This window comes from Fukomys damarensis, unplaced genomic scaffold (assembly GCF_012274545.1).
Source record: "Fukomys damarensis isolate Sample0158 unplaced genomic scaffold, DMR_v1.0_HiC HiC_scaffold_15, whole genome shotgun sequence".
Classification (NCBI taxonomy): Eukaryota; Metazoa; Chordata; class Mammalia; order Rodentia; family Bathyergidae; genus Fukomys; species Fukomys damarensis.
This window is the reverse complement of record NW_022900927.1, coordinates 5,488,274-5,513,692: the sequence shown is the minus strand read 5'-3', so window position 1 is coordinate 5,513,692 and position 25,419 is coordinate 5,488,274. Positions and strand designations below refer to the sequence as shown.

Here is a 25,419-nt window from a genome sequence, read left to right as displayed (position 1 = left end):
GCCCTGACTGAGCGGCGAGGAGACGGTAGTAAACTCGCGAGGCGCACGCTCAAGCGCCGCTCGGTGGTTCCTGAGAGAACTCGGTTTGTGGTGGAAACAGCGATGTAAAACGAAGGCAGCCGAGAGCTTGTTAGAGGACGTAGGTGAGGCTTTCATAAAACTGAAGAGTAATTAAAGACAGTGACCCTGTTTTATATCGAAACAAAGCAACAGTGTCAAGTATTACAACCCATTTGAAAAGTCGCTCTGCGATTTGTAAACAGAGCCCTTCCCATATTTCGGTATAAAGATCAAATTTAAAGGAATGAAGTTAATCTAATGCTTAACATGTCCCAAGCTACATAATAACGACTCAATACACAGTTCTATTTAATCGATACAAATTCAAGAAGAAATTTTATTTTTCGGTATTGGAAATTGGACCCAGGGCTTTCCTCACTGAGCTACTGTATATCTTGGGGAGTGGGTATGAGATGAAGTCTCGCTAGAATTGCTTAGGCTGGGCTCAAATCTGCCAGGAGCTTCCCAGACTGCTAGGATTGCAGGCACGTGCCACCATACCCTGCAAGAGGTAATAATATTTTAATCCCTGTTTGAGGATGGGTGAACTAAAGCTACTTGCTAAGTGTGAAAAGTTGCTACCGCCATCTCTCACTTGCAAAATTTGTGAATTCAAGACTCTGTCACATTATATCCCAGCTCCAAACCAGGCCTTCCTGTAATCCCAGCAATCTGGAATGCTAAAGTAGGATTGCAAATTCTAGCTCACCCTAGGGAAATTAGTGATGTGGCAGGATCCGTTCTCAAAAATAACAATAATTTTAAAAGGGCAGGGGATGTATCTCAGTGAAAAAGCCCCGAGTTCAATCCCCAGTACCAGAAAGGAAAAAATGTAACTTGACTCCATCATCTAATAGCTGTTAGATTCTGGGCAAGATGTCTATGAGCCTCTTCTATAAGATGTACCTGCTTATTAGTATCTATATTTTAAATTTGAAGTAAAACAAGTGAAAATTTAATGAGTAGCAAGCACTTATATTAGTTCCTGATATACTTAAACATCAAAATTATCAAAGTGTGTGTGTGTGTGTGTGTGTTTACATTGTACTGAAATTGGAAATTGAATATTTTAAATTTGAAGTAAAACAAGTGAAAATTTAATGAGTAGCAAGCACTTATATTAGTTCCTGATATACTTAAACATCAAAATTATCAAAGTGTGTGTGTGTGTGTGTTTACATTGTACTGAAATTGAAGACAAGGTCAATGCCTTCATTTTTGAATCTCTCTGTGTTAGGGATACAAAAGTACAGATCTGGCCCTAGTAAATAGTAGGTTTTTGACAAATGTTCACAGCATCCTGCAATACAGAAACAGACTAGAGGAGATTATATAGTTTGCCCTACAGTACACAGCTAATAAGTGTAGGGATTTGTTTTGTTTTTGTTTTAAAACGGTCCCCCTATGTAGTTAAGGCTGGCATAGAATTCATTATCTAGTCCTTGAACTCCTGGCAATCCTCCTGCCTCAGCCTCCCAAATCCTAGGATTATGGGTGTGTGCCACCACATCCTATGCTAAGTGTAGTTTTTTTTTTTTTCATTTGTTTTTGTGTTGAGAATTGAACCCGGGGCCTCACGCTGTATAGCAAAAGTGAGCCACATCTGTAGCCCCAGGTGTCAATTATAAAGTCAGACATAATTCCACTATTGTTGCCATTCTAGCAAACTATATTCTTTGTTTTCTGGAACTACTCTCAGCTTACCTTGATTACATTTGGATATTGGAATTGTCTTGTGTTTTTAATATTTCAGGTTTTGTCATTTCTGTTATTTTTGGGTTTTGCAGTATCAGGGATTGAACTCAGGACCTTGCACTTGCCAGGCAGGCACAGTGCCACTGAGCTAAATCCCCAGCCCTGGTTTTGTCATTTCTAACAATGTATGTGATTCTAATTCATCCTCAGAAATGTTTCTTTACATTTCAGGTCCTCCTCTGCTGTACAGTGCCTACAATCAGTAGGAGCTCCATTTGACCCAGTGGAAATTGAAGTTCAGAAAGGTTGAAATTACTCACAGACCTGAAAGAATTCACACTGGGAAGAAACTCTTATGTATGTAAGTAATGTGGGAAAAGCATTCAATACACAGCTATTGTCAAAGACATGAAAGAAATTCACACTAGGGGGAAACCCTAGCAACGTGGGAAAGCATTCAGACATAGCCAGTAACAGATACATGAGACAAGTCACACTAGTGAGAAATCCTATGTGAGTAAACAGTGTGGGAAAGGATTTGCTGCTAATTTCATTTTGTATACATAAAAACTCACATTGGAGGGTAACCCTATGAATGTAAGCAATATGGAAAAGCATTCAGTAGACACAATGTCAAATACATTCACACTAGGGAGCAACCCTATATATATGTAAGCAGTGTGGAAAAGGATTTGCTACTATTCATTTTGTAGACATAAAAGTACTGACATCTGGGAGAAACCATATATATGTAAGTAATGTGGGAAAGCTTTTGATATACATAAGTATCATCAAATACATGAAAGAATTCATACTGGGGAGAAACTATGTCAGCCTATTTTGAAAATCTTGCAGCAATTTCTGTTATAGCAGAGACCTATACAAATAAGTAATAATGAAAAGTTTAGTGTCAATTATTTCTTAGTAAATTTTCCAGGAAATAACTCCCAGGTAGAGATAGCCTAACTTATAAACATAGTGGGGTTCTTTTTCAGTAAAGCACTTATAAATCTCTAGATTATGTGTCTGTAGTGTTCACTAAAAAAGTAAATATTGATTTGATGTAATTATATGTTTAAGCAACTGTCTTTGAGCTTAATATATGTCTTTTAATTAAACAAGGTGAATTTAAATGTATTTTTCACCTCCAAGTAGGGCTAAAGTAGGGCTAGTATTTATGTAGTTTGTTTTGTTTCTACAATTGGGAGTTATAAGCCACTGAAAAAATAAATTTTGTTTCTTGTTTTTTGTTAATTGTTAGGATTTTTCCACTAGCTTTGATTTAACTTCTTGATACATATACTCTTCTGTGTAACAAGAGATTTTTTTAATTGGATGTTATATTTTATATTAAGGTATATTTTCAGAGACTTGTGAACATGTGCTTTTGTTCTCAAAGTTCAGTTGTTTTCACTCAACTTGCAGATTGGCAAATGTTTTTCATACCCTGACAGGATACCTGCATGTGTCCCACTGTAAATGTATATTATATGAAGTGCATAATTTTTCTTCCATGTTGGAGCCAATATTATCATTTACATAAAATGTTACATTTTCTTACCATCAAAAAAAATTTTAGAAAAACAATGTGCCTTTCATGATACTCCTGAATTCCACGTCAAGTTGAAATTGGCCATGTTGTATGTTTGGCAGTCACATTAACAATCAGATTTCCAGAAGAAAAAAATGTATGCATGTGTTGATGTACATCAGTTTATTGTAAACTTTGCTCTTATAAAATATGTATAGCACACAATTTATATAAAATAAAATATGTAATTGTTTTATTGTAAATTTTCTATAGCAAGTACTTTCTTTGAACTTGGCCAAACTTTTTTGTGTAGTATTGGGATTCAACCCAGGGCCTTCACATCGAGCTACATCCCCAGGCCCTTCCCCTTGCCCATTCCTGGGACTGAACTCAGGACCTTACACTTGCAAGGCAAGTGTTGTGCAACTGAGCTAAATCCCTGCCCCCACACTCCAGGCCTTTTTTATTTTGAGACAGGGTCTTACTAAGCTGGGCTTGAACTTGTCATTCTCCTGCCTCAGTCTCTTGGAGTGCTAGAGCTACAGCCATGTGATGCCACATCCAACTTTTTGCCACATTCTTGAATCAGAAACCAACTTACTGTTGGATTTGACAAGTGAGTGTAGCTTTTTTGGTCTTTTTCTTTTACAGTAGAGCGAGAGAGAGAGAGAGAGAGAGAGAGAGAGTGTGTGTGTGTGTGTGTGTGTGTGTGTGTGTGTGTGTTTGTGTGTATATCTGATTATAGTATTGGGGATTGAACACTCCTTCACATTTCTACATCTCCAGCTCTTTATTTAATTTGAAGACAGGATCTCTCTGTATTAAGTTGCTCAGGCTGGACTCAAACTTGTGATCCTCCTGCCTCAGCCTCCTAATTGCTGAGATTACAGGAACCACGCCCAGCTATGAGTATTTTTTCTTCTTTTTGCGGGGGGGGGGGGGTGTGTATTTTTTGAAACAGGGTCTCGCTATGTAGTTGAGACTGACCTGGAACTCACTTTGTAGCCCAGGCTGGTCTTGAACTCACAGCGATCCTCCTGCCTCAGCCTCCTGAGTGCTGGGATTACAGGCATGTACCACCACACCTGGCTATGAGTATATTTTTTAATGCTGGTTGATATTTTTCATTTGCATTAGTAAGATGAAAGCGAAACAATGAAACTTAGGTTAGAACTTCACTCATTTGTCAATGGCCTGAGCAACATCTTTGCTGAATTTGATAACAGTTTTTGAACATTGGAAGAATATTTCTACTTTTTTTGTGCTATTGACAGTGTAATATCTATATGTATGATACACTTTTAATCTGCATTATTAACATTTTTTCTACTTCTTAGGAATGGACAATCAACAAAATGGATAAATCCAGTTTTATTCAACATTTACCAGTTTTTAGGGTGTAAATTCTTCCACCATGACTAATATATTTTTTTTTTAATCTTTCAAGTATTAATCAGGAGTCCTTAATTTTTTTCTTGGTACTGGGGATTGAATCCTCACACTTGCGCTTACGATGAAGGTGGCAGAACCACTGAGCCAAAACCCCAATCCCCACCATGGCTAATTTTCAAGCTACTAGTATGATACCCTTGATTATTAAATTGAGAAGAGATGCACACCATCACATAATAGTTTCACTAGACAAATACAATTGATGAGACCTTCCAGTTTCCAATCTGATATGCAAACAACTTAGAAATCATCACACGTAGGGCCAGGGATTTAGCTCAGTGGTTCTGCTGCCTGCCTCCGAAGCGCAAGGACCCGAGTTTGATCCCCAGTACCAAAAAAAAAAAGAAGTCATCACACCTAGACTGAGGACATAGCTCGGTGATTGAGTACTTGCCTAGCATGCACAAGTTCCTGGGTTCTAGCCAAACAACAAGAACAAAGCCAAGCAAACTGAAATTTAACAACCCTTCTTATACCCATCAGAGAATTGAAGTCATAGAGCAAACCCCTACCATGAAAAACAGAGAGACAAGGTCCTACTAAGTGAAATCAGCATAACAAAACAGAAAGTCATGACTTAATGAGAGCAAAAAATATAGCAGGAACTAGCAAATGGTAGAAATACTAAGAAAAACAATTGACTAATTTCTGGAGACTATAAATGGACTAGTTTAAGAGATGTTTGTTTGTTTTTGATACAGGGTCTATTTAATTTAGGCTGGCCTTGAACTCACTGTGTAGCCCAGGCTGGCCTCAAATCCCACAGTCCCCCTACCTCAGCTCCCTAGTGCTGAGATTTTAGGTGTACACCACCACACCCGGCTAAGAGATTTTTAAAAATTCTTGAAGGCACATTTTTAAGGGTTCTTTTACATTTTTGAGAATTTATCTCCAGGAGTCCCACCAGATTCTCACTGTGAAGACTTGAGAAAAAAAATCCTCTTGTGCTTCCAGCAGAGACAGGAAAAAAGTACCCTTTTTTGAAATAACACCCAGAGCATTCAGATCATGATAAAGGCATGTTCTCAAGGGAAAATATTTAGAGAATTCAGCTTTGCCAGAGCCTAACAAATGTAGGAAAAAGGAAATAACCAACTGCAGCCTCCTTTAGAACTGCAAAGTCAAGACCCTTATATTTAAGAAGGAATATCTAAGGAAAAATCAAAAAGCAAGAGAGACAAAACAAGGACATCTGGGCAATTTTAGCCTGACACCTATAGCAATAGCAAACAGTAAACCAGCCTAATCCCAACCATATAAACACAAAACCTAAGCCCTATCTATTATGTTGTCCAATTTCAATAAAAAAGAATTACAAGGCATGCTAAAAGGCAGGCAAAAAATACACCCCATAGAAACAGAACAAGCACCAGAACCAAACACACATGACAGAATTAACAAACTCAGGATTTAAAAGAATTAATATGTTGAAGACTCTTAATGGAAAAAAATGAACAACATGCAAGAACAGATGGGCAGTGTAAGCAGAGGAATGAAAACTAAGAATCAAAGGAAAAGCCCAGAGATCAAAATCTCTGCATCAAAAGGAATACCTTTGGTGGACTCATCAGTAGAGTGGTCAGACTTCTGGAAAGAAGGCAGAGTGGTAAACAGCCCCTCTGAGGTTTAGTGTCCAGCTTCTGGAACAGGAAGAAGAGAAGGGAAGTGGGTCCTTGGGACCTAGCAGGGATCTGAAGCCAGAGCAGAGACAGAGACCTCAATGCACAAGGAGGTGGCAAGTGGCACTTTCTCCCTGAGCCGCGACTCATTGCATGGGAGGGGCAGCTCAAACCTGCTGACAGATGGTGAGTGCTAGTATCCCCAGAGTCTCTACAGAGAAATGCACCAGTGGAATGGTGCAGTGACACAGCCGACTGCAGTGGCTGGTGAGTTATTCACGTTCACACACACACACACACACACACACACACACACACACACATGCCCCCAGGACAGGGCCAGTAGCCATCTCGATGAGGAGCCAACTGAGCTCAGAACTTAGAGCAGCTGTGGGTTGGCTCCCAGTGTCAGGGTAAGGCAGAACATGGAGTTCAAATCAGCAGGAAGTCAGGGAGCTGAGTTCAAGCTGGCAGGAGGCACACAGAGTGTTGCAAACTGAACAAATTGGGTTCAAGCCTCACAGCCAGAAACCAAACTAAACTTCAGTGGAACTAAAAATGCAGGCTTACAAGGATTATCCCCTACCCTGCTGCAAGTATATGGCAGGCTTGTTGGGATTCATCAACCCAGATCTGGGCTCTGTCTGTCCACTCTTGTCTACCAGTGATAGCAGAGATATGCCCTGAAGTGGACTTTTTTCTTTTCTTTTCTTTTCTTTTCTTTTCTTTTCTTTTCTTTTTCATTTTGTTTTCTCTTGATCTTGTTTTTATGAATGTGAACATTGTTTCTAGTTTGTTATTGTTGTTGTTCTCTTCTGTTCTTTTTATTTTCTCCTTCTCTCTTTCCCTCTTCTTCACATTTCCCAAAGTTCACATAATCTTCCTTTTTCCTCCAGCCTTGCTTCTAATATTTTCCTCTTCTGTTTCTCTCTCTCTCTTTTTTTTTTTTATTGGTACCAGGGGTCAAACTTAGGACCTTGCGCTTGCAAAGCTGCAGCAGAACCACTGAGCTAAATCCCCAGCCCTGTTTCTCTATTTTTTTCTTCCTAACCTCTTTAAAAAAATTTTTCCCTGAGGGTAAAATCACTATACTGAGGGCATATTTACTTACTGTATACAATTTTCTGGTTTTAGATTTTGTTATATAACCACAAATACAGTTCACATGGTTAAAGGTGGCAAATTGGTAGTTCCCACCATTTGTTGTCTTCTAGGCTGTATTTGATGCTATTATTTATTGCTGATTGTACTACTTTAACCAAGGTGACATAATGATTCTAATCAGTTGTTCTTCCTGGTATGCCAAGATTGAGATTGCCTAAGAGTCAAAAACAATACTATAGGCCAGTGCCAGAGAACCAGGACTAAGCCAAATAGGTAGCAACTTCTCATCCCCAATAAATTGAAGAGATAGGATCTTGCAATAGATTCAAAACCCAAAAGCCTGGGAGATGCCTCTGAGAAGTAGTCATTTCCTAAGGGTTCTCCATATAAGCAGTAAAACTACCTGCCATAAGCAATTTATAAGCATCAACCCAGGAATTAAACTAAAAAACAAAATAGAAAATGAGAAGACAGTTAAGCAAGATGTAAGCCCAGACTTCTAGCTCACCAAAGGAAAACCCAGGGGGCAATCAGGTAGGACAAGTTGAAAACTGCCCACTTGGATTTTCTGAAGTGGTAACAGGAAGTAACAAAGCAGATGAATTGAGGCTCTAGACAAAAGTCAAATCAGAAATAATCTCTCAGATAACTACAGAGATGGTGACCATAATGAAAGACATGATTAGTGACCCTAGAGCAGATACAGATCAGTGGACTGGTCATGACTAAGAAAAGAATCATGTGACTTGAAAATATATCAGCTGAGCTGGTCATGGTGGTGCATGCTGCTTATAATCACAGTACTCCTGAAGGCTGAGACAGGAGAACCTCAAATTCAAGCCTGGTCTGAGCAACTTAGAGACTTAGCAAGACCCTGTCTCAAAAAACAAACAAACATCCTGGACAACTTAACAATCCCTAAGACTTTAAACAAAGAAGAAGAAAAAAAAAAAATAAGTCAACATGTTCCCAAATAAAAAAAAGAGGGCTAGGAATATAGGTCAGGGGTAGTGAATTTGTTTGTCTAATGTGTAAAAAGTCTTGGTTTGATCTCCAGCACTGCTAAAAATGAAAAAGGATTTTAAAAAATCAATATCTGGATACAATAAAATAATGATTGTAAATAGTAATAAAATAATTAGAAAGCAATGAGTTTTTAGTATTTTAATATGATTGCCGTTGTTCTGAACATAGTGATCAATCTTAAGTTTTGATAATTTATTTTTTAGTGATTAAACAACTCACAAAATAATGAAATTTGACAAGCTCTCAAAAGTCAGCATTGATTGGCACACTGCTAATATTCATATGAAGTATCATCTTTCAGATTCCATTATGTGCTGAACACCTCTGAGAAAGTTTGTGTAATTCTTTAATTCTCATAACTATGAAATAATGTCATTGCCATTTTTTTAAGTAAAAAACTAAAAACAGAGTTAATCTAGGTAATCTTAAACCAGGCATGGTGGCACATGCCTATAACCCCAGCATTCAGGAGGATCACTGTGAGTTCAAGGACAGCCTGGGCAACATAGTGAGTTAAATGCCAGCCTGAACTACATAGTGAGAACATGTCTCAAAAAACAAAAACAAAACAAATCTAGGCAAAGGCCGGGGATTTAGCTCAGTGGTGCTGCCCCCTGCCTTGCAAGTGCAAGGACCCTAGTGAAATCCTCAGTACCAAAACTAACTAAATAAATAAATGAAAAATCTAGGCAAAGTCGAATACCTGGCATATGGGAAAACTGATATTTGAGTCCAGGTTAATCCTCTTTCTTCTCGATTTCTGAAGCTTACAGTATGAGACTGGGGGAAGAAAATTACTGACACTTCATTCCTCCATTTCTGGAAATGATTTAACCCGTTCGCCAGTTCCACTATGAACTCATAAATCCTGGGCCTCCTTGGATAAAGGCAGTGATGTTAATTCTTGAGAGCATTACTATGGTTACAAAAACACTGTCTAACCTAGACATTCCAGAAGAGGATAGGGAGAAGCTGAGATGGCCTTCTTCAACTTATACTTATTGGGATATCAAAATTCCTTCCAGAACAAAAAAAAGGATGCAACTGAAATAACAAGTAAGGGAAATATATTTTTCTTATCCACTTACTAGCCATTTCCTTTCCTCCCACGGGTTAGAGATTTATCCACCAAGGTCAATAATTGCCCTAGTTAAAACTATGGAGAAGAGACACCAGTATATTCAACTTCATTCTTCTGTCATTTATTCAATCATTCATTCATTTTTGGTTTTTTGAGACGGCCTCACTGTGTAGTCCAGGCTAGCCTCAAACTCATGGCAGTTTTCCTGCCTCAGTCTATCAAGTGCTGGCATTTCCAGGGTGTGCCACCATGCCTGGCCCTCCTGTTATTTAATATTCTGTGTAAGATACACACTTTTTCAACCAAATAAATGTATTCTTATTCATTCATTTGCTCATTTAGCCAAAGTTTATTAAGCATCAGCTGTGTGCCAGGTTCTATGTTTATAAACAGTGTTACAAAATGGATAGAAAAAAGGCTTCTGTTATAAAGTGGCTATCTGATGAAGACATATACAAACAAAAAGTACATATAGGACATGATTAAATTAAGCAATGGATTATAATTCAGCTACAAATGAGGAAGTCCTTGACCAAAAAGGTTAACAATAATAACTGAATCATAGTGGCACATACCTGTAAGTCTAGCATTCTAGGAGGATGAGGCAGGAGGATGCTAAATTCTAGCCCAGCCTGGGTAATTTAGCAACTTAGTAATACTTTCTCTTAAATAAAATAATGAAGGACTGGGGATGTAGCTTAATGCAAAGGCCCTGGATTCAATCCCCAGTACTTCTAAAAATAATAATAACTATTAATAAAGTAGAATGATTATATCAGCATAGTATAAAGTTATTTAACATCTAGAGTTTTTTTCTGGAACTTTCCATGTAATGTTTTCAGACTATAGTTGGTCACAAATAAGTGAAAGTGCAAAATAAAGCAAATCAAGTATAAGGGGACTACTGTATATTTTAATTTCCATTGTTTTTGCTTCTGTGTGTGTGTGTGTGTGTGTGTGTGTGTGTGTGTGGTTTGGTTTGTTTTGTATTCTGAGAGAAGGTCTTGCTATGTAGCCTTGGATGCCTCAAACTCATAGCAATCCTCCTGCCTCAGCCTCACAAGTACTGGATTACAGGCATGTGCCACCATGTCCAGCACCTCTGGTTTTCTTTTTTTTTCCTTTCTTTTTTTTTTTTTTTTTTCTTTTTTTTTTTTTTTTTTTTTTTCCTGGTACAGGGGACTGAACTCAGGACCTTGCACTTGCAAGGCAGGCATGCACCACTGAGTTGAATCCTTGGCCTGGTTTTCTTTTTTCATGTTTTTTTTTTTCCTCGTTTCTCCATAGATATTATACTTTATTTGAAATTCTTTTCTGTTTCCTGAATTAGTTCGGCTTTCTCTGGGACCTCTTTCCTATGAGTTTATTTTGGTCTTTGTTTTTCTCACTAATTACTGTCCTCAAATAACTGGTGATCCTTGGCTCTTTGTTCTAAGAACAAAAACAAGCCAGTTAAAAGCTTATTGGAAAAAAAAGCTTATTGGGAGATTTGACCATTGTGGGCTTTACTAGAAGCTTTCTCTCAATCTCTACAATTTTCCCAGGGAGTATCCTATAATTTCTGGATATTTGATGATCTGTTAACATGCTAGCACAAGGACAGGAGAAGGGAGTATTGAGAACATCCTGTGTGTGTGTGTGTGTGTGTGTGTGTGTGTGTGTGTGTGTGTGTGTGTGTGTCTTTTGGAAGCAAACCTTTATTGATACATTTATTTATTTATATTTTCATTTTTTGGTACCGGAGATCGAACTTGGGACCTTGTGCTTGCAAGGCAGGCACAGTGCCACTGAGCTAAGTCCCCAGCCCCTGAGCTAAATCCCTGTCCCTGGTACATTTTAGATATACATAATGATAGCATTCATCATAGGGAATTTGTACCTGTACATGATGTGTCTTACTTCTTTTTTTTTCCTATTTCCCTTCTTCCTTCAACCCTTCCTCTCTATTACTAAAGCTTTTTTCCCATTTTTACTTCCTATTCTCATTTTTCTTGTCCCTTCTTTCTTTTTCCCCTCCCCTTCCCTTGTTCCCTTTCTCATTTGAACATTTTCCTCCCATTTCTCAATATCTATTATACATTTTGGTACTTATTTACACTTTCAGCTTCTCATACAAGAGAAACAATTGAACTATTTAAACATGTGTGTCCATTTTATCTCACTTAACAGCATGGTCTCAAGGTGCATCCACATAGCTAGAAATGTCTCAGGTTCATCCTTTATGGCAGAGTAGTACTTCATCATATTAAAAAACCACATCTTTATCCACTCATCAGTTGATGGGTATTTGGGTTGTGTCCAAGTTTTAGTTATTACAAACTGTGCTGCTATAAACATGCGTGTGCATATGTTGCTGTAGTATGATACTTTAAATGCTTTTGAGAAGATACGAAGAAGTAGGATACCTGAGTCAAATTTAATCTTTAGCTTTAAGGAATCTCCACACTGATTTCCACAGTGGTTGCACCAGTCTTCATTCCCACCAACAGTGCAGAAAGGGTTCCTTTTTCCCCACAGCCCTGCCAGTGTTTGTTATTGATCTATTTCATGATAATAGCCATTCTTTCTGGAGATGAAATCTGAGCATTGTTTTAATTTGCATCTCTCAAATGACAGGTGATGTTGAACATTTTTTCATATGTTTATTTGCCATTTTTACTTCTTAATCTGAGAAGTGTCCATTTCAGATGCCCGTTTTTGGATTAGATCTTTAAATTTGGATTTTTAGTTCATTATATATTCTTGATATTAGTCCTTTGTCTGAGGAACAGATGGCAAATTTTTTTTCCCATTCTATGGGTTGTCTCTTCACTCCGTTAGTTTCTTTTCCTGTGCAAAATTTTTTTTAATAACATGAGATCCCAGTGTTGATTCTTTGTGATAGTTCCTGAGAGATTGGGATGTTATCATAAAGTCTTTGCCTATTCTAGTATCTTCAAAAGTTCTACCTAGAGGGTGGGGACAAGGGGAAAAAATGAGAACCAAGACCTGTCATGTAAAGGTACAAGATCCCAGTAATGAATGTAATGGTACTGTCTACCTAGAATGTACCAATAAATTAAATTTTTTAAAAAAGTTCTACCTAGTCTATCTTCCAGCAGATTTAGTGTTTCTGTTTTAATATTTAGATCCATTTTGATTTGATTTGATTTTTTTAAATTTTAAATTGAATTTATTGGTACATTCTAGGTAGACAATACAGTTACATTCATTACTGGGATCTTGTACTTTTACATGACAGGTCTTGGTTCTCATTTTTTCCACTTGTCCCCACTCTCCCTTTACCCCCTCCTCCCCGCCCCACCTTCAAACACTTTAATTCCATTTTTACATTTTCTCATATGTTTTTCCTTTTCCCTTATTCCCCTTTCCCTATCTTTCTCACTGTCCCTACACCTATGGTTCTTTTCTTCCTATTTCACATTGCTAATTGTCCCGTTAGGATCTTGAGTACTATTTTAGTTTTCACACCAGAGAAACTATTTGGTATTTGCATATGTGTGACTTATTTCACTTAGGAGTATATCCTCAAAATGTACCCATTTACCTATGAATGAATCTACTTTCTCATTCTTTATGGCTGAGTAGTATTCCATTTTATAGAAAAACCACATCTTCTTTATCCAGTTTCCAACTGATGGTCAGATGGGCTGTTTCCAAGTTTTAGCTATTATAAACTGTGCCGCTATAAACATGGGTGTGCATATATCACTGTGGTATGATTCTTTTAATTCTTTTGGAAAGATACCCAACAGAGGGATGGCTAGGTCAAATGGAACCTCTAATCCCAGTTCTTTGAACTATCTCCATATTGACTTCCATAGTTGTTGCACCAGTCTGCACTCCCACCAACAAATGAGAAGGGTTCCTTTCTCCCCACAACCACGCCAACATTTGTTGTGTGATTTCTTCATAGCAGCCATTCTTTGTGGGGTGAGGTGAAATCTCAGTGTTGTTTTCATCTGCATCTCTCAAATGACCAGTGATGTGGAGCATTTTTTCATATATTTACTTGCTGCTTTTATTTCTTTGTCTGAGAATGTCTGTTCATTTCAGATGCCCATTTTAGAATTGGGTCTTTATATTTGGGGGGGCTGGTTGTTTTGAGTTCTTTATATATTTTAGATAATAGTCCTTTGTCTGAGGAGCAGCTGGTAAAAAGTTTTTCCCACATTGTAGGTTGTCTCTTAGTTCTGTTGATGGTTTCTTTTGCAGTGCAGAAGCTTTTTAATAAGATGAGATCCCAGTTGTTGATTCTTTCTGCTAGTTCCTGTGCTACTGAGGATTTGTTCATAAAGTCTTTTCCTATGCTCATGTCTTCCAGAGTTCTGCCTAACTTATCTTCCAGCAAGTTTAGCTTTCTTTCTTTATATGTAGATCTTTAATCCACTTGGATTTTAATTTAGTGCATGGTGACAGATAAGGGTCTAGTTTTAATCTTTTGCAGGTTGAGATCCAGTTTTTCCAACACCATTTGTTAAAGAGGCTATCTTTCCTCCAGTGGGGACTGTCAGCTCCTTTGTCAAAGATGAGGGAGCTGAGTGCATCTGGAGTTGTTTTTGTGTCCTCCAATCTGTTCCACTGATTCTCAGGTCTGTTTCCTTGCCAGTACCATGCTGTTATTATCACAGTGGCTTTGTAGTATAGTTTCAAATTGGTAATTGTTATACCCACTGCCATGTGTCTGTTGCCTAGGATGGCTTTTGCTATTTTAGGTCTCTTATGGTTCTAAATGAATTTTTGGATTCTTCTTTCTAGTTCTGTGAAGTATAGTTTTGGGATTTCAATTGGTATTGCATTGAATCTGTGTAGCAGTTTTGGTAGTACAGCCATTTTCACTATGTTGATTCTTCCTACCCAGGAGCAGGGGAGATCTTTCCATTTTCTCATATCCTCCTCGAGCTCTTTTTTCAGAGTGCTGTAGTTTTCAGTGTAGAGGTCTTTTGCTTCTTTTGTTAGATTGATTCCCAGATACTTCATTTTTGGGGGTGCTATTTGAAAGGAATTGTTTCCCTAATTTCTTTCTCAGTGAGTCTGTTCTTTGTGTACAAGATGGCTATTGATTTTTGGGTGTTGACCTTGTATCCAGCTACTCTGCTAAAAGTGTCAATTAAGTTGAGAGGTCTGTTGCTGGAGTTTTTTGGGTCTTCAATGTAGAGTATCATATCATCAGCAAATAATGACAGTTTAACTTCTTCCTTTCCTATCTTTATTGCTTTAATTTCTTTCTCTTGTCTAATTGCTATGTCTAATGTTTCCAGAACTATATCTAAAAGGAGTGGTGATAGTGGGCATCCTTGTCTTGTTCCTGATTTTAACGTGAAGGTTTTCAGTTTTTGGTCATTTAATATGATGTTGGCTGTTGGTTTTTCATAGATAGCCTTTATTAGGTTGAGACATAGACCATCTATTCCAATTTTTTGCTGAGTTTTTATCATGAATGGGTGTTGAATTTTGTCAAATGCTTTTTCTGCATCTATCGAGAGAATCATGTGGTTCTTGTCCTTGACTTTGTTAATATAGTGTATTATATTTATTGATTTACGTATGTTGAACCATCCTTGCATCCCTGGAATAAATCCGACTTGGTTAGGATTTGGTATGACCACTCTGTATTCTGTTTGCTAGTATCTTATTGAGGATGTTTGCATCTGTATTCATTAAGGAGATTGATTGGCCTGTAGTTTTCTTTTTTAGTTACATCTTTCCCAGGTTTGGGAATCAAAGTGATACTTGCTTCCAGGAATGAATTTGGAAGTATTGCTTCTCTTTCAATTTCATTGAAAAGTCTGAAGAGTAATGGCAGTAGATCTTCTCTAAATGTTTTGTGAAATTCAGCAGTGAATCCATCAGGACCTGGGCTTTTCTTTGTTGGTAAGTTTTTAACTACATTTTCAATTTCACTGATTGTGATTGGGGTGTTTAAAATGTTTTTATCTTCTTTGTTCAACTTTGGTAATTTATAAGTATCTAGAAATCTGTCCATTTCTTCTGTGTTTTCTGTTTTATTAGAGTACAGGTTCTCATAGTATGTATTAATGATCCTCTGGATTTCTGTGGGATCTGTTGTGAATTTGCCTTTTTCATTCCTGATTGCATGGATCTGAGCCTTTTCTTTCCTTTTTTTGATAAGGTTTGCTAAGGGTTTATTGATTTTATTTATTCTTTCAAAAAAACCAATTCTTCGATTCATTTATTTTTGGTATCATTTTCTTAGTTTCCATTGCACTGATTTCTGCTCTAATCTTTATAATTTCCTCTCTTGTTCGAGCTTTGGGTTTTTCTTGCTCTTGTTTTTCTAGGAGTCTAAGAGTCATCATTAGGTTGTTTATTTGAGCTTGCTCTGTTTTCCTAATGTGGGCATTCAGTGCTATGAATTTTCCATGTAGAACTGCTTTCATTGTTTCCCATAGACTCCTGTATGTTGTATTGGCGTTTTCGTTTATTTGTAAAAACTGTCTGATTTCTTCTTTGATTTCCTCTGTGATCCATTGATTGTTCAGGAGAGTGTTGTTCAATTTCCATGTGTTTGTGAAGTTCCTACAGTTTCTTATGCTATTGATCTCCAGCTTTACTGCACTGTGATCTGATAATATACAGGAAATAACTTCACTTCTTTTGCATTTATTCAAACCTCTTTTGTGAGCTAGTATGTGATCTATCTTGGAGAATGACCCATGTGCAGCTGAAAATAATATATATTCTGATTTTTGTGGGGTGGAACACTCTGTAGACATCTAATAAGTCCATACGTTCAAAAGCTTGGTTCAGTTCTAGTCTTTCATTGTTGATTTTTTGCCTAGATGATCTGTCTATTTGTGATAGTGCAGTATTCAGATCCCCCACTACAATTGTATTAGTGGTTATTTGGTTTTTCATGTTACTTAATATTTTTATATAGTTGGGGGCATTTATATTTGGTGCATATATGTTTATGATTGTCATCTCTTCCTCTTGGATTGTTCCCTTTACAAGGATGTAGTGGCCTTCTTTGTCTCTCTTAATCAGTTTTGGTTTGAAGTTTGCTTTGTCTGTGAATAAGATTGCTACCCCTGCTTTTTTCTGGGCTCCTGTCACTTAGAGAATTGTTTTCCATCCTTTCACTTTCAGTCTGTGGGCTTCTTTTGGCACTAGGTGTGTTTCTTATATACAACATATTATTAGATTTTGCTTCTTAATCCATTCTGCCAATCTATTTCTCTTGATTGGTGTATTTAGGCCATTGACATTGATAGTTATAACTGATATGTACTGACTTATTATTGTCACGTTATTGTCCTTTTGTTGACTCTTTTTATTTTTTATCCTCTCCTTTGAGTTTCTTGCGTTGGCTATTTGATTTAATCTGTTGGGCCTCCTGGTGTTGTGATCTTCGTTGTCTTTTTCTAGGATATTGTTTAAAATTCTTTGTAGTGCTTGTTTAGTATTCATGAAGTTTCTCAAGTGTTCTTTGTCATGGAAGTATCTTATTTCTCTGTCCATTTTGAAAGAGAGTTTTGCAGGATACATCAGTCTTGGTTATAGGTTGTTTTCTTTTAGGACTTGAAATACCTCACTCCAGGCTCTCCTTGACGTGAGGGTTTGTGTTGAAAAGTCTGCTGTGATTCTGATGAGATTTCCTTTGCATGTGATTTGCTTCTTTTCTCTTACTGCTTGTAGTATTTTGTTCTTCTGTTGGGTTTCTGGGATCTTGATTATTATATGTCTAGGTGTAGATTTTTTTTTGATCATGGCTAGTTGGTGTCCTATACGTCTCGCTTATCTATATGTCTAATTCTTCCCCTCTGTTTGGGAAGTTTTCTGTCATTAATTCTTTGAACAGCTTTTTAAAGTCATTTGCATTTTCTCCTGGTACTTCATGGATACCTGTCAGTCTTATGCTATTCTTCTTTGCATCATCTAGGAGTTGTTGGATCGATTTCTCGTGCTCCCTTACTGTTTTTAAGAGACCTCTCTTTTCATGGTCACTGTCTGCTATCCTATCTTCTATATCTGAGATTCTATCTTCGCAATCTTTTATTCTGTTGTGTATGCTTTCAGTAGAGTTTTTAATCTCCTGGATATCCATTTGAATCTGTTTAATGGATTCCATTTCTTTCCTATGTTGGGTGTTCATTGTTTCCATTTCTTTCTTATGCTCGGCCTTCATGGCTTCTATTATGTTCCTAAGCTCATCTATTTTTTTGTCAGTTTCCTGTTCTGGAGTCTCGAATCATGTCTTTCATTTTGCTCACCATCTCTATGGTTATCTGGGAAATAATTTCTGTTTTGAATTTTTCTAGAGCTTAATTGATCAGTTTTTTTACTTCCTGTACTGTGAGTTCTGAGTGTCCTGGAACTTCACTGTCTGATTTTTCATCCTCCTTTGCCCTACTGTTTGCCATTGGTGGACTGGAAGTCTGTTATTGTGGCTTGCTTAAGTGTTTTCTCATCTTTATTTTTGGTGTTGGGTTGCCATTGATTCAATCTCTAGGTCATTGAATCTTCCTGATATCGTTGCATCCCAGTCTTTGATTCTCTAATGACTTATAGACATTCTCATTTTCATAATTGAGAAAACAACTCATCAAATCAATCCCTCTCCTTTATCCCTATTGATACAATCAGGAACATAATAGGATCAATCACCACCCTTTATAGCCCACCATGCCTCTGCAGAGTGCGTCCAAAGACTGGCTAAATCAGGGCATCTAATAGCGGGGGGGGGGTGCTCAGCGGCGCCTGCATGGCTACCCTCCTGGAACTGTGTCAGAGCCAATCAGTGGCGCCCGCTGGAAACGGTGCAGCTCCAGAGGAGGCCCGTAGTTTGGGCTGGGCCTCACAGCAGAGGTGGCTCTGAGTCCAAGCTGGGGTGATGACGCCTCCATTTTGATTTTAGTTTAGAGCATTTGTGAATGATATGGGTATAGTTTTAGTCTTTGGTATGTGTAAAGCCAGTTTTCCCAGCAGCAACAATTTTTTTTTTTTTTTTTTTTTTTTGGTACCAGGAATTGAACTCGGGTCCTTGCATTTGCAAGGCAGGCCACTGAACTGCTGAGCTAAATCCCCGGCCCCGCAACATTTATTAAAGAGGCTATTTTTCTTCTAGCGAAGGTGTTTGAGTCCTTTGTGAAAGATAAGGTGGCTAATATGTCTGGAGTTGTTTTTTGCATCTTCTGTTCTGTTACACTGATCCTCAGGTCTGTTGTTTTGCCAGTGCCATGCATTTTTATGACAGTAGCTTTGTAGTATAATTTTAAGTTGGACATTGCGATGCCCCTTGCCTTGCCTTTGTTGCTTTTGTTTTTCTAGGTTTCTTGTGGCGCTAAATGAATTTTAGGATAGTTTTCCTAATTTTGTGAGATAATGCTATTGGAGTTTAGATCAAGATTGCATTAAATCTGTATAACAACTTTGGAAATATGACTATTTTGGTTCTTCCTATTCAAGAACAAGAGATATCTTCCATTTTCTGATATCCTCTTTGATCTCCTTTTTCAGAGTTTTTTAATGTAAAGGTCTTTGACTTCCTTCGTTAGATTAATTCCTATGTATTTCATTTTATTGGATGCTATTATAAAAGATTGGCTTCCCTAATTTCTCTCTCAATGAATTTATTTGTGTACAGGAATGCTGTTGATTCTTAAGTGTTAACTTTGTATCCAGCTATGCTACTGAATTTGGTTATTAAATGTAGAAGTCTTTAGCTCAGCGGTGCTGCCGCCTGCCTCACAAGCTCAAAGTCCCGAGTTAGATCCCTGGTACAAAAAGAAAAATGTAGAAGTCCTTTGGTAGAGTTTATGAGGTCTCCTATATAAAGTATCATGTCATCCATAAATAATGATAATTTAATTTCTTCCTTTCCTACCCTTATTCCTTTTATTTCTCTCTCTTGTGGAATTTCTCTGGCTAATGTTTCCAGAACTATATTTACTAACAATGGTGACAGTGGACATCTTTGTCCTGTTCTTGATTTTAGAGTGAAAGCTTCAGTTTTTGTCCATTTAGTATGATATTGGCTGTTGGTTTATCATTGATGGTTTTTACCAGCTTGAGATAACGACCATCTAGGGCCAGGGATTTAGCTCAGTGGCATGCCACCTGCCTTGCAAGTTCAAGGTCCTGAGTTCTATCTCCAGTACCAAAAAAAAAAGAAGAAGAAGAAGAAAGAAAGAAAAAAAGACCATCTCTAATTTTCTGTAGAGTTTTTATCATGAATAGGTGTTGGATTTTGTCAAATGCTTTTTCTGCATCTATTGAGATGATCATGTTTTTTTTTGTCTTTGGTTCTGTTAATGTATTACATTTACACTTTGCATATGTTGAACCATCCCTGCATCCCTGTGATGAATCCTGCTTGGTCATGATGTATAATCTTCTTCATGATTTGTTGCATTTTGTTTGCCAGTATCTTATTGAGGATTTTTGTGTCTAGGTTCATTAGGGATATTGGCCCGTAGTTCTGTTTTTTGTTTGATCCTTCTCTGGTTTTGGTATCAGGATAATGCTTGCTTCTAGGAATGAATTTGGAATATTGCTTCCTTTTCAAATTCACTAAAGAGTTTGAGAAGTAAAAGCATTAGGTCTTCTCTAAATGTCTTGTAGAATTCAGCAATGAAACCATCAGGACCTGGGCTTTTCTATGTTGGTAAGTTTTTAATTATATTTTCAATTTAATTGACTGATATTGCCAGGGGTATAACTTGGCACTGCACCTGCCTGGCAAACACAGGTCCTGTGTTCAATCCCTGGTACAGAAAGAAAAAGTTTCATTGAAACTCTCATTTACTGATATTGGGTTATTTAGAACTTTTATATCTTCTTGATTAATCTTTGGTATATATGAATCTGCCCACTTCTTTGTTTTCCATCTTATTAGAATAAAGGTTCTTGAGGTAGGTATTGATGACTTTCTGGATTTCTGCAGGATCTGTTGTGATTTCACCCTTTTCATTTCTAATTGCATGGATTTGAGTCTTTCCTTTTTTTGATGAAGTTGACAAAGGGTTTCTCAATTTTATTTAATCTTTCAAAGAACCAACTCTGTGATTTGTTGATTTTTTTTTTGTTTTGTTTTGTTTTTGAGACAGGGTCTCACTTTGTAGTTCAGGCTGGCCCTGAACTCATTATGTAGCCCTGGCTGGCTTCGAACTCAGGGCAATCCTTCTGCCTCTGCCTCCCGAGTGCTGGGATTACAGGTGTGAGCCACCACGCCCGGTTTTATTTGTTGATTCTTTGTAGTATTATTTTTTAGTCTCCACTGCATTGATGTCTGTTCTGATCTTTATAATTTCCTACCTCGTATGAGCTTTGGGCTTGACTTGCTCTTTTTCTTGAAGTTTGAGATTATTTATATGAGCTCTCTCAGTTTTTCTGATATGGGAATTCACCACTATACATTTCACTCATGATTACTTTCATTGCATCCCTTAAGTTCCAGGATATTGTATTGGCATTATCATTTAATTGTGGAAATGATCTAATGTTTTCTTTAATTTCATCTGTGACTCATTAGTTGTTCAGGAGGGTGTTATTTAATTACCACATTTATGAAGTTCTTGTGCTGTCTTTTGCTGTTGATTACGAATTTCATTGCACTATGGTCTGATAATATGCATGGGATAATTTCAGTTCATTTGCATTTACTTAAGCATGTTCTATGAGCTAGTATGTGGTCTATTTTGGAGAATGTCCCTTGTACAGCTGAGAAGAATGTATATTCTGATTTTGTGGAGTTCAGTACTCTGTACACATTTACTAAGTCCATTTGTTTAAAAGTTTGATTCAGTTCTGATATTTCCATGTTGTTTTTTGCCTAATTGATCTATTGTGACAGTGTGGTATTGAGGTCCTCCATTACAATTTTTTTTTTATTTTTTGAGACAGGGTCTCACTATGTGGTTGAGATTGACCTGAAACTCACTATGTAGCCCAGGCTGGTCTCGAACTCACAGCAATCCTCCTGCCTCAGCCTCCCAAGTGCTGGGATTACAGGTATGGGCCACCACGCCTGGCTGAGGTCCTCCATTACAAATTGTGTTAGTTTTCATTTAATTTTTCATGACTGTTAGTATTTGTTTTATGCTGGAGATTTAGCCCAGTGTCACCACACCTTTCTCACAAGCACAAGGTCCTGAGTTTGATCCCCAGTATTGGGGGGGGAATATATATATATATATATATACACACACACACACATATATATACATACTTGTTTTATATAGCTAGGTGCACTAGTATTTGGTGCATATATATTTGTGATCATTGCCTCTTCCTCTTGGATTGTTCCTTTTTTTTTTTTTTTTTTTGGTGATACTAGGGATCGAACTCAGGACCACAGACCTTGGGCTTGTGAGGCAGGTGTGGTGACATGAGCTAAATCCCTGGCCCCTTGAATTGTTCCCTTTATAAGGATGTAGTGACCTTCTTTGTCTCTTTTAATCAGTCTCGTCTTGAAATCTATTTTGTCTAGAAATAGAATAGTTATCCCTGCTTTTTTCTGGGTTCCTGACATATAGAGTATTTTTTTCTATCCTTTGACTTTCAGTCTTTGAATTTCTTTTTTAATCAAATGAGAAGGAAGAAATAAAAACAATAACAACAATTGCAACAAAAATACTAGAAGCAGTGTTCACACTTATATGAAAACATGAACAAACAACCAAGAAAATAGAAAACAAAACAAAAACAAGAAATGAAAAAAATAAGAGAAAATTGCCTACTTCAAGGCATATCTCTGCTATAACTGGTAGACAAATTGAAACAAGGGGCCCAGATATTTGTTGATGAGTCCCAACACTCCAGTCATATATTTATGGCAGCATAGTGGATAATACCATTCACCTTTAGTTCTGAAGCTCAGGCTGGTTTCTGCTTGTGAGGCTGGAACCCAATTTGTTCAACCTGCACACTACATGTGTCTCCTGCTGGTTTGAACTCAGCTCCCTGCTAGCTTGAACTGGCTCTTTGACCTTTTGCTGCCGTAAATTCAGTTCCACCTCACCCTGATGGAGCCATCCTGTAGCTGCTCTGAGTTCTGAGCTCAACTAGACCCCTCTCAAGACAGCTACTGGCCAACTGTACTCTTGGGCAGTCTGAACCCAAATAACTCACCTGCCACTGCAGCCTGCTGCATCCACTGCTCCATTCCACTGGTGTGTTTCTCCATGGAAGCCTCTAGGGCCTCCAGTAGTCACTGTGCACCTGAAGGTTTGAGCCACCCTTCCCATACAGTGAGTCAAGGCTTGGAAAGAAAGCACCACTTGCCACCTCCTTCTTCCTTGAAACCTCTCTCCTTACTTTCCCAATTGGCTTCAATTCTTACTTCAAATCCTTAGGTTTCAGGAACCCACTTCCCTCCTTTTCTTCCTCATGTTGCTGTTTTCCAGTGACTGAACACCAAATCTCAGAGAGGCTATTTCTCTGCTGTTCATCACTCCATCATCTTCCCAGAAGTCAAATATCCTATTAACCACCAATAATGCACTAGTTTTAGCATCCCTTAAGGGTTTTGTATATATTGGTTATTTTTGTGATAGTTGTGAAGTGGTGATATTCTAACTCTAATCCACTTTAACTCAAAGTTTACATTAGTCTTTAAATGACTCATCTTCATTGAATTTTTCCAAAATATTCAACGTAGTTTTTTTAGAAACCATTGCTTTTTCACACATATTTTTATTAGTTTAAATAATAATTCACAAAATTACAAAATTACTGTAAGTAAAACCAGAATAAATTGTTTGGGAAGAAAAAATAATAGCAGACTTAGTTAAGCATGCAATTCAAGTGTAAGAGGAGAGGGTGCGGGTATGCTAGAAATAGCCCTCACCAGCAGTGGGAGTGTTACAGGCACACTTAAAATGTCTTCAGAGGAAATGGAGACCATACATTGTTAATTCTGCAAGCCTAGTAAATGCAAAAATTTTTAGAAGAACTGCTATCTGTAATTTTGAGATGTTCATATTTAATGTTCATTGATACATCAAGAAGCAAGGTCATTTTAATTACTAATAAAAACTTAAATGCCTTGTTCTGGACCAAGATAGAGACTCCTAAATATTTATCAAATTCAATATGTGAATCAGGAGTCACAGTAGAGGGAAATGTCAGATCCCATTCCAAACACAGTTTAGACTTTTAGCATTTCTTGAAATATCACCCAAAGATAATGGTACATGACAAAATTGACAAGCCATCCTAAAAGTCAGATGGAAATGCAAGGAAGTAAGAACAGCCAAGATAATCTTGAACAAAGACAATTCTCATTTTGAAATATTCTGCAAGACATAGTAAGTATGATACTGGTATAAGAATTGATATATGAGCCAAGCATGTAGTGCACACTTATAATCCCAGCACTTCAAGAGGCTGAGACAGGAGGATCCTAAATTCAAGCTCAGCCTGGGCAATTTAGCAATTTAGGGAGACCCTGTCTCCAAAATAAAAAGGGGAAAAAGACTGGGAATACAGTTTGGTGCAGAGACCCTAGGTTCAATCTCTTGTTCAACCAAAAGAAAAAAATTAACTTATAGACCAATAAAATAGAAATCAGATTCCAAAAACATGGGTGGAAGAGAATGGAAAGGGAAAATAAAAAGAATTAAGATGGGCCCGGGGATTTAGCTCAGTGGTGCCATTGACTACCTGCAAGCGCAAGATCCTGGGTTTGATCCCTGGTACCCCCCTCAAAAAATAATAATAATTAAGATGTCTTATGTACATGTACCAATCCTCACAATGAATGTAATCATTATGAACTACAAAGAGGTACTAAATTTTTTAAATTTAATAACCCCTTACACTTATGGTCAATTGATATTCAGTGCATGTGCCAAAAGAGTTCCTTGAGGAAAGAGTAGATTTTTCAATAAATGGTTCTAGAAAAACTAAGTATTCACATGCAAAAGAATGAAATTAGAGCTATATATTTCATATGCAAAAAATTAAAAAGAATTACAGATATAAATGTAAGACTAAAACTGTAAAATTCTTAGAAGAAAGCATAGAAATTAATTTTTATAACTTTAGGATAGGTATTAGATGTGACATTAAAAACACAAATGACAAAAGAAAAAAATAAATTTGACTTCATCAAAATTAAAGCTTTTTGTAAATATTTATATTACAAGAAAAACAAATATGTATAAGCCCTCATTAAATCAATAGTGAAAGGAAATGAAATTTGTTGAACAGCTTTTGAAACTGTGTCATTATAAAGCCCTGGCTGCTCTTGAACTCTTATTTCTCCTGCCTCGTCCTCCAGAGTGCTAGGATTACAGGCTTTTGCCACCACACCCAGCTGTTGAACAGTTCCACAAGGGAAAAAAAAAGTTTCTAGCAGGCACAGTAGTGCATGTATGTAATCTCTGCTACTATACAGGCTGAGGCATGACAATGGCAAATTGGAGGCCAGTCTGGGCAATTTGGCAATATTGTGTTTCAGGAAAAAAAATTCACACATACAAACACAGACAGACAGACACACACACACACACACACACACACACACATACACACACACTGGGGACATAGCTCAGTGATAGAGCTCTGGCCTTGCTACTGTGCATGAGCCCTTGGATTCAATTCCTAGTTCTGCAAAAGGAAAAAAATAAAATTGGCAGGGCTCAGGACCCACACAATATGGATCAGAAATTTTTTAAAACTATGTTTTTTTTTAACCAAGGATCAAACTCAGGACCTTGTGCTTGCCAGGCAGGCACTGTGCCACCGAGCTAAATCCTTGGCTTTTTCAGACTTTTAAGATACAGATAATTCCATGCTTAAAAGTGGAGAAAACAGTAAAAATAATTAATTTTATAATAACAAAACAAAACTGACAAAATAAAAGCCATAAACCAATATAAATATAG

The 25,419-nt window shown here is 37.4% G+C and overlaps 1 protein-coding gene across 6 annotated transcripts in view; it reads left to right on the top strand.

Moving 5' to 3' along the window:
* Nucleotides 1-65: 65 nt before the first annotated feature.
* Tex49 (testis expressed 49) overlaps nucleotides 66-25,419 on the top strand; it is a 42,659-nt gene continuing 17,305 nt past the window's right edge. For 2 of the 6 annotated variants that reach the window (XR_004517234.1, XR_004517233.1), the window contains exons 1-2: nucleotides 66-143; nucleotides 1,987-2,116. Coding sequence is in view for 3 of the 6 variants with exons in the window: in XM_033763556.1 (XP_033619447.1) it covers nucleotides 9,465-9,543 (79 nt within the window). In the remaining 3 variants the exon portion in view is untranslated. Of the gene's footprint in view, nucleotides 144-1,986; nucleotides 2,117-3,807; nucleotides 3,903-9,429; nucleotides 9,544-21,433; nucleotides 21,463-25,419 lie in introns of those variants that run through there. The other 4 variants (XR_004517235.1, XM_033763557.1, XM_033763558.1 and 1 more) reach the window with 4 other exon arrangements.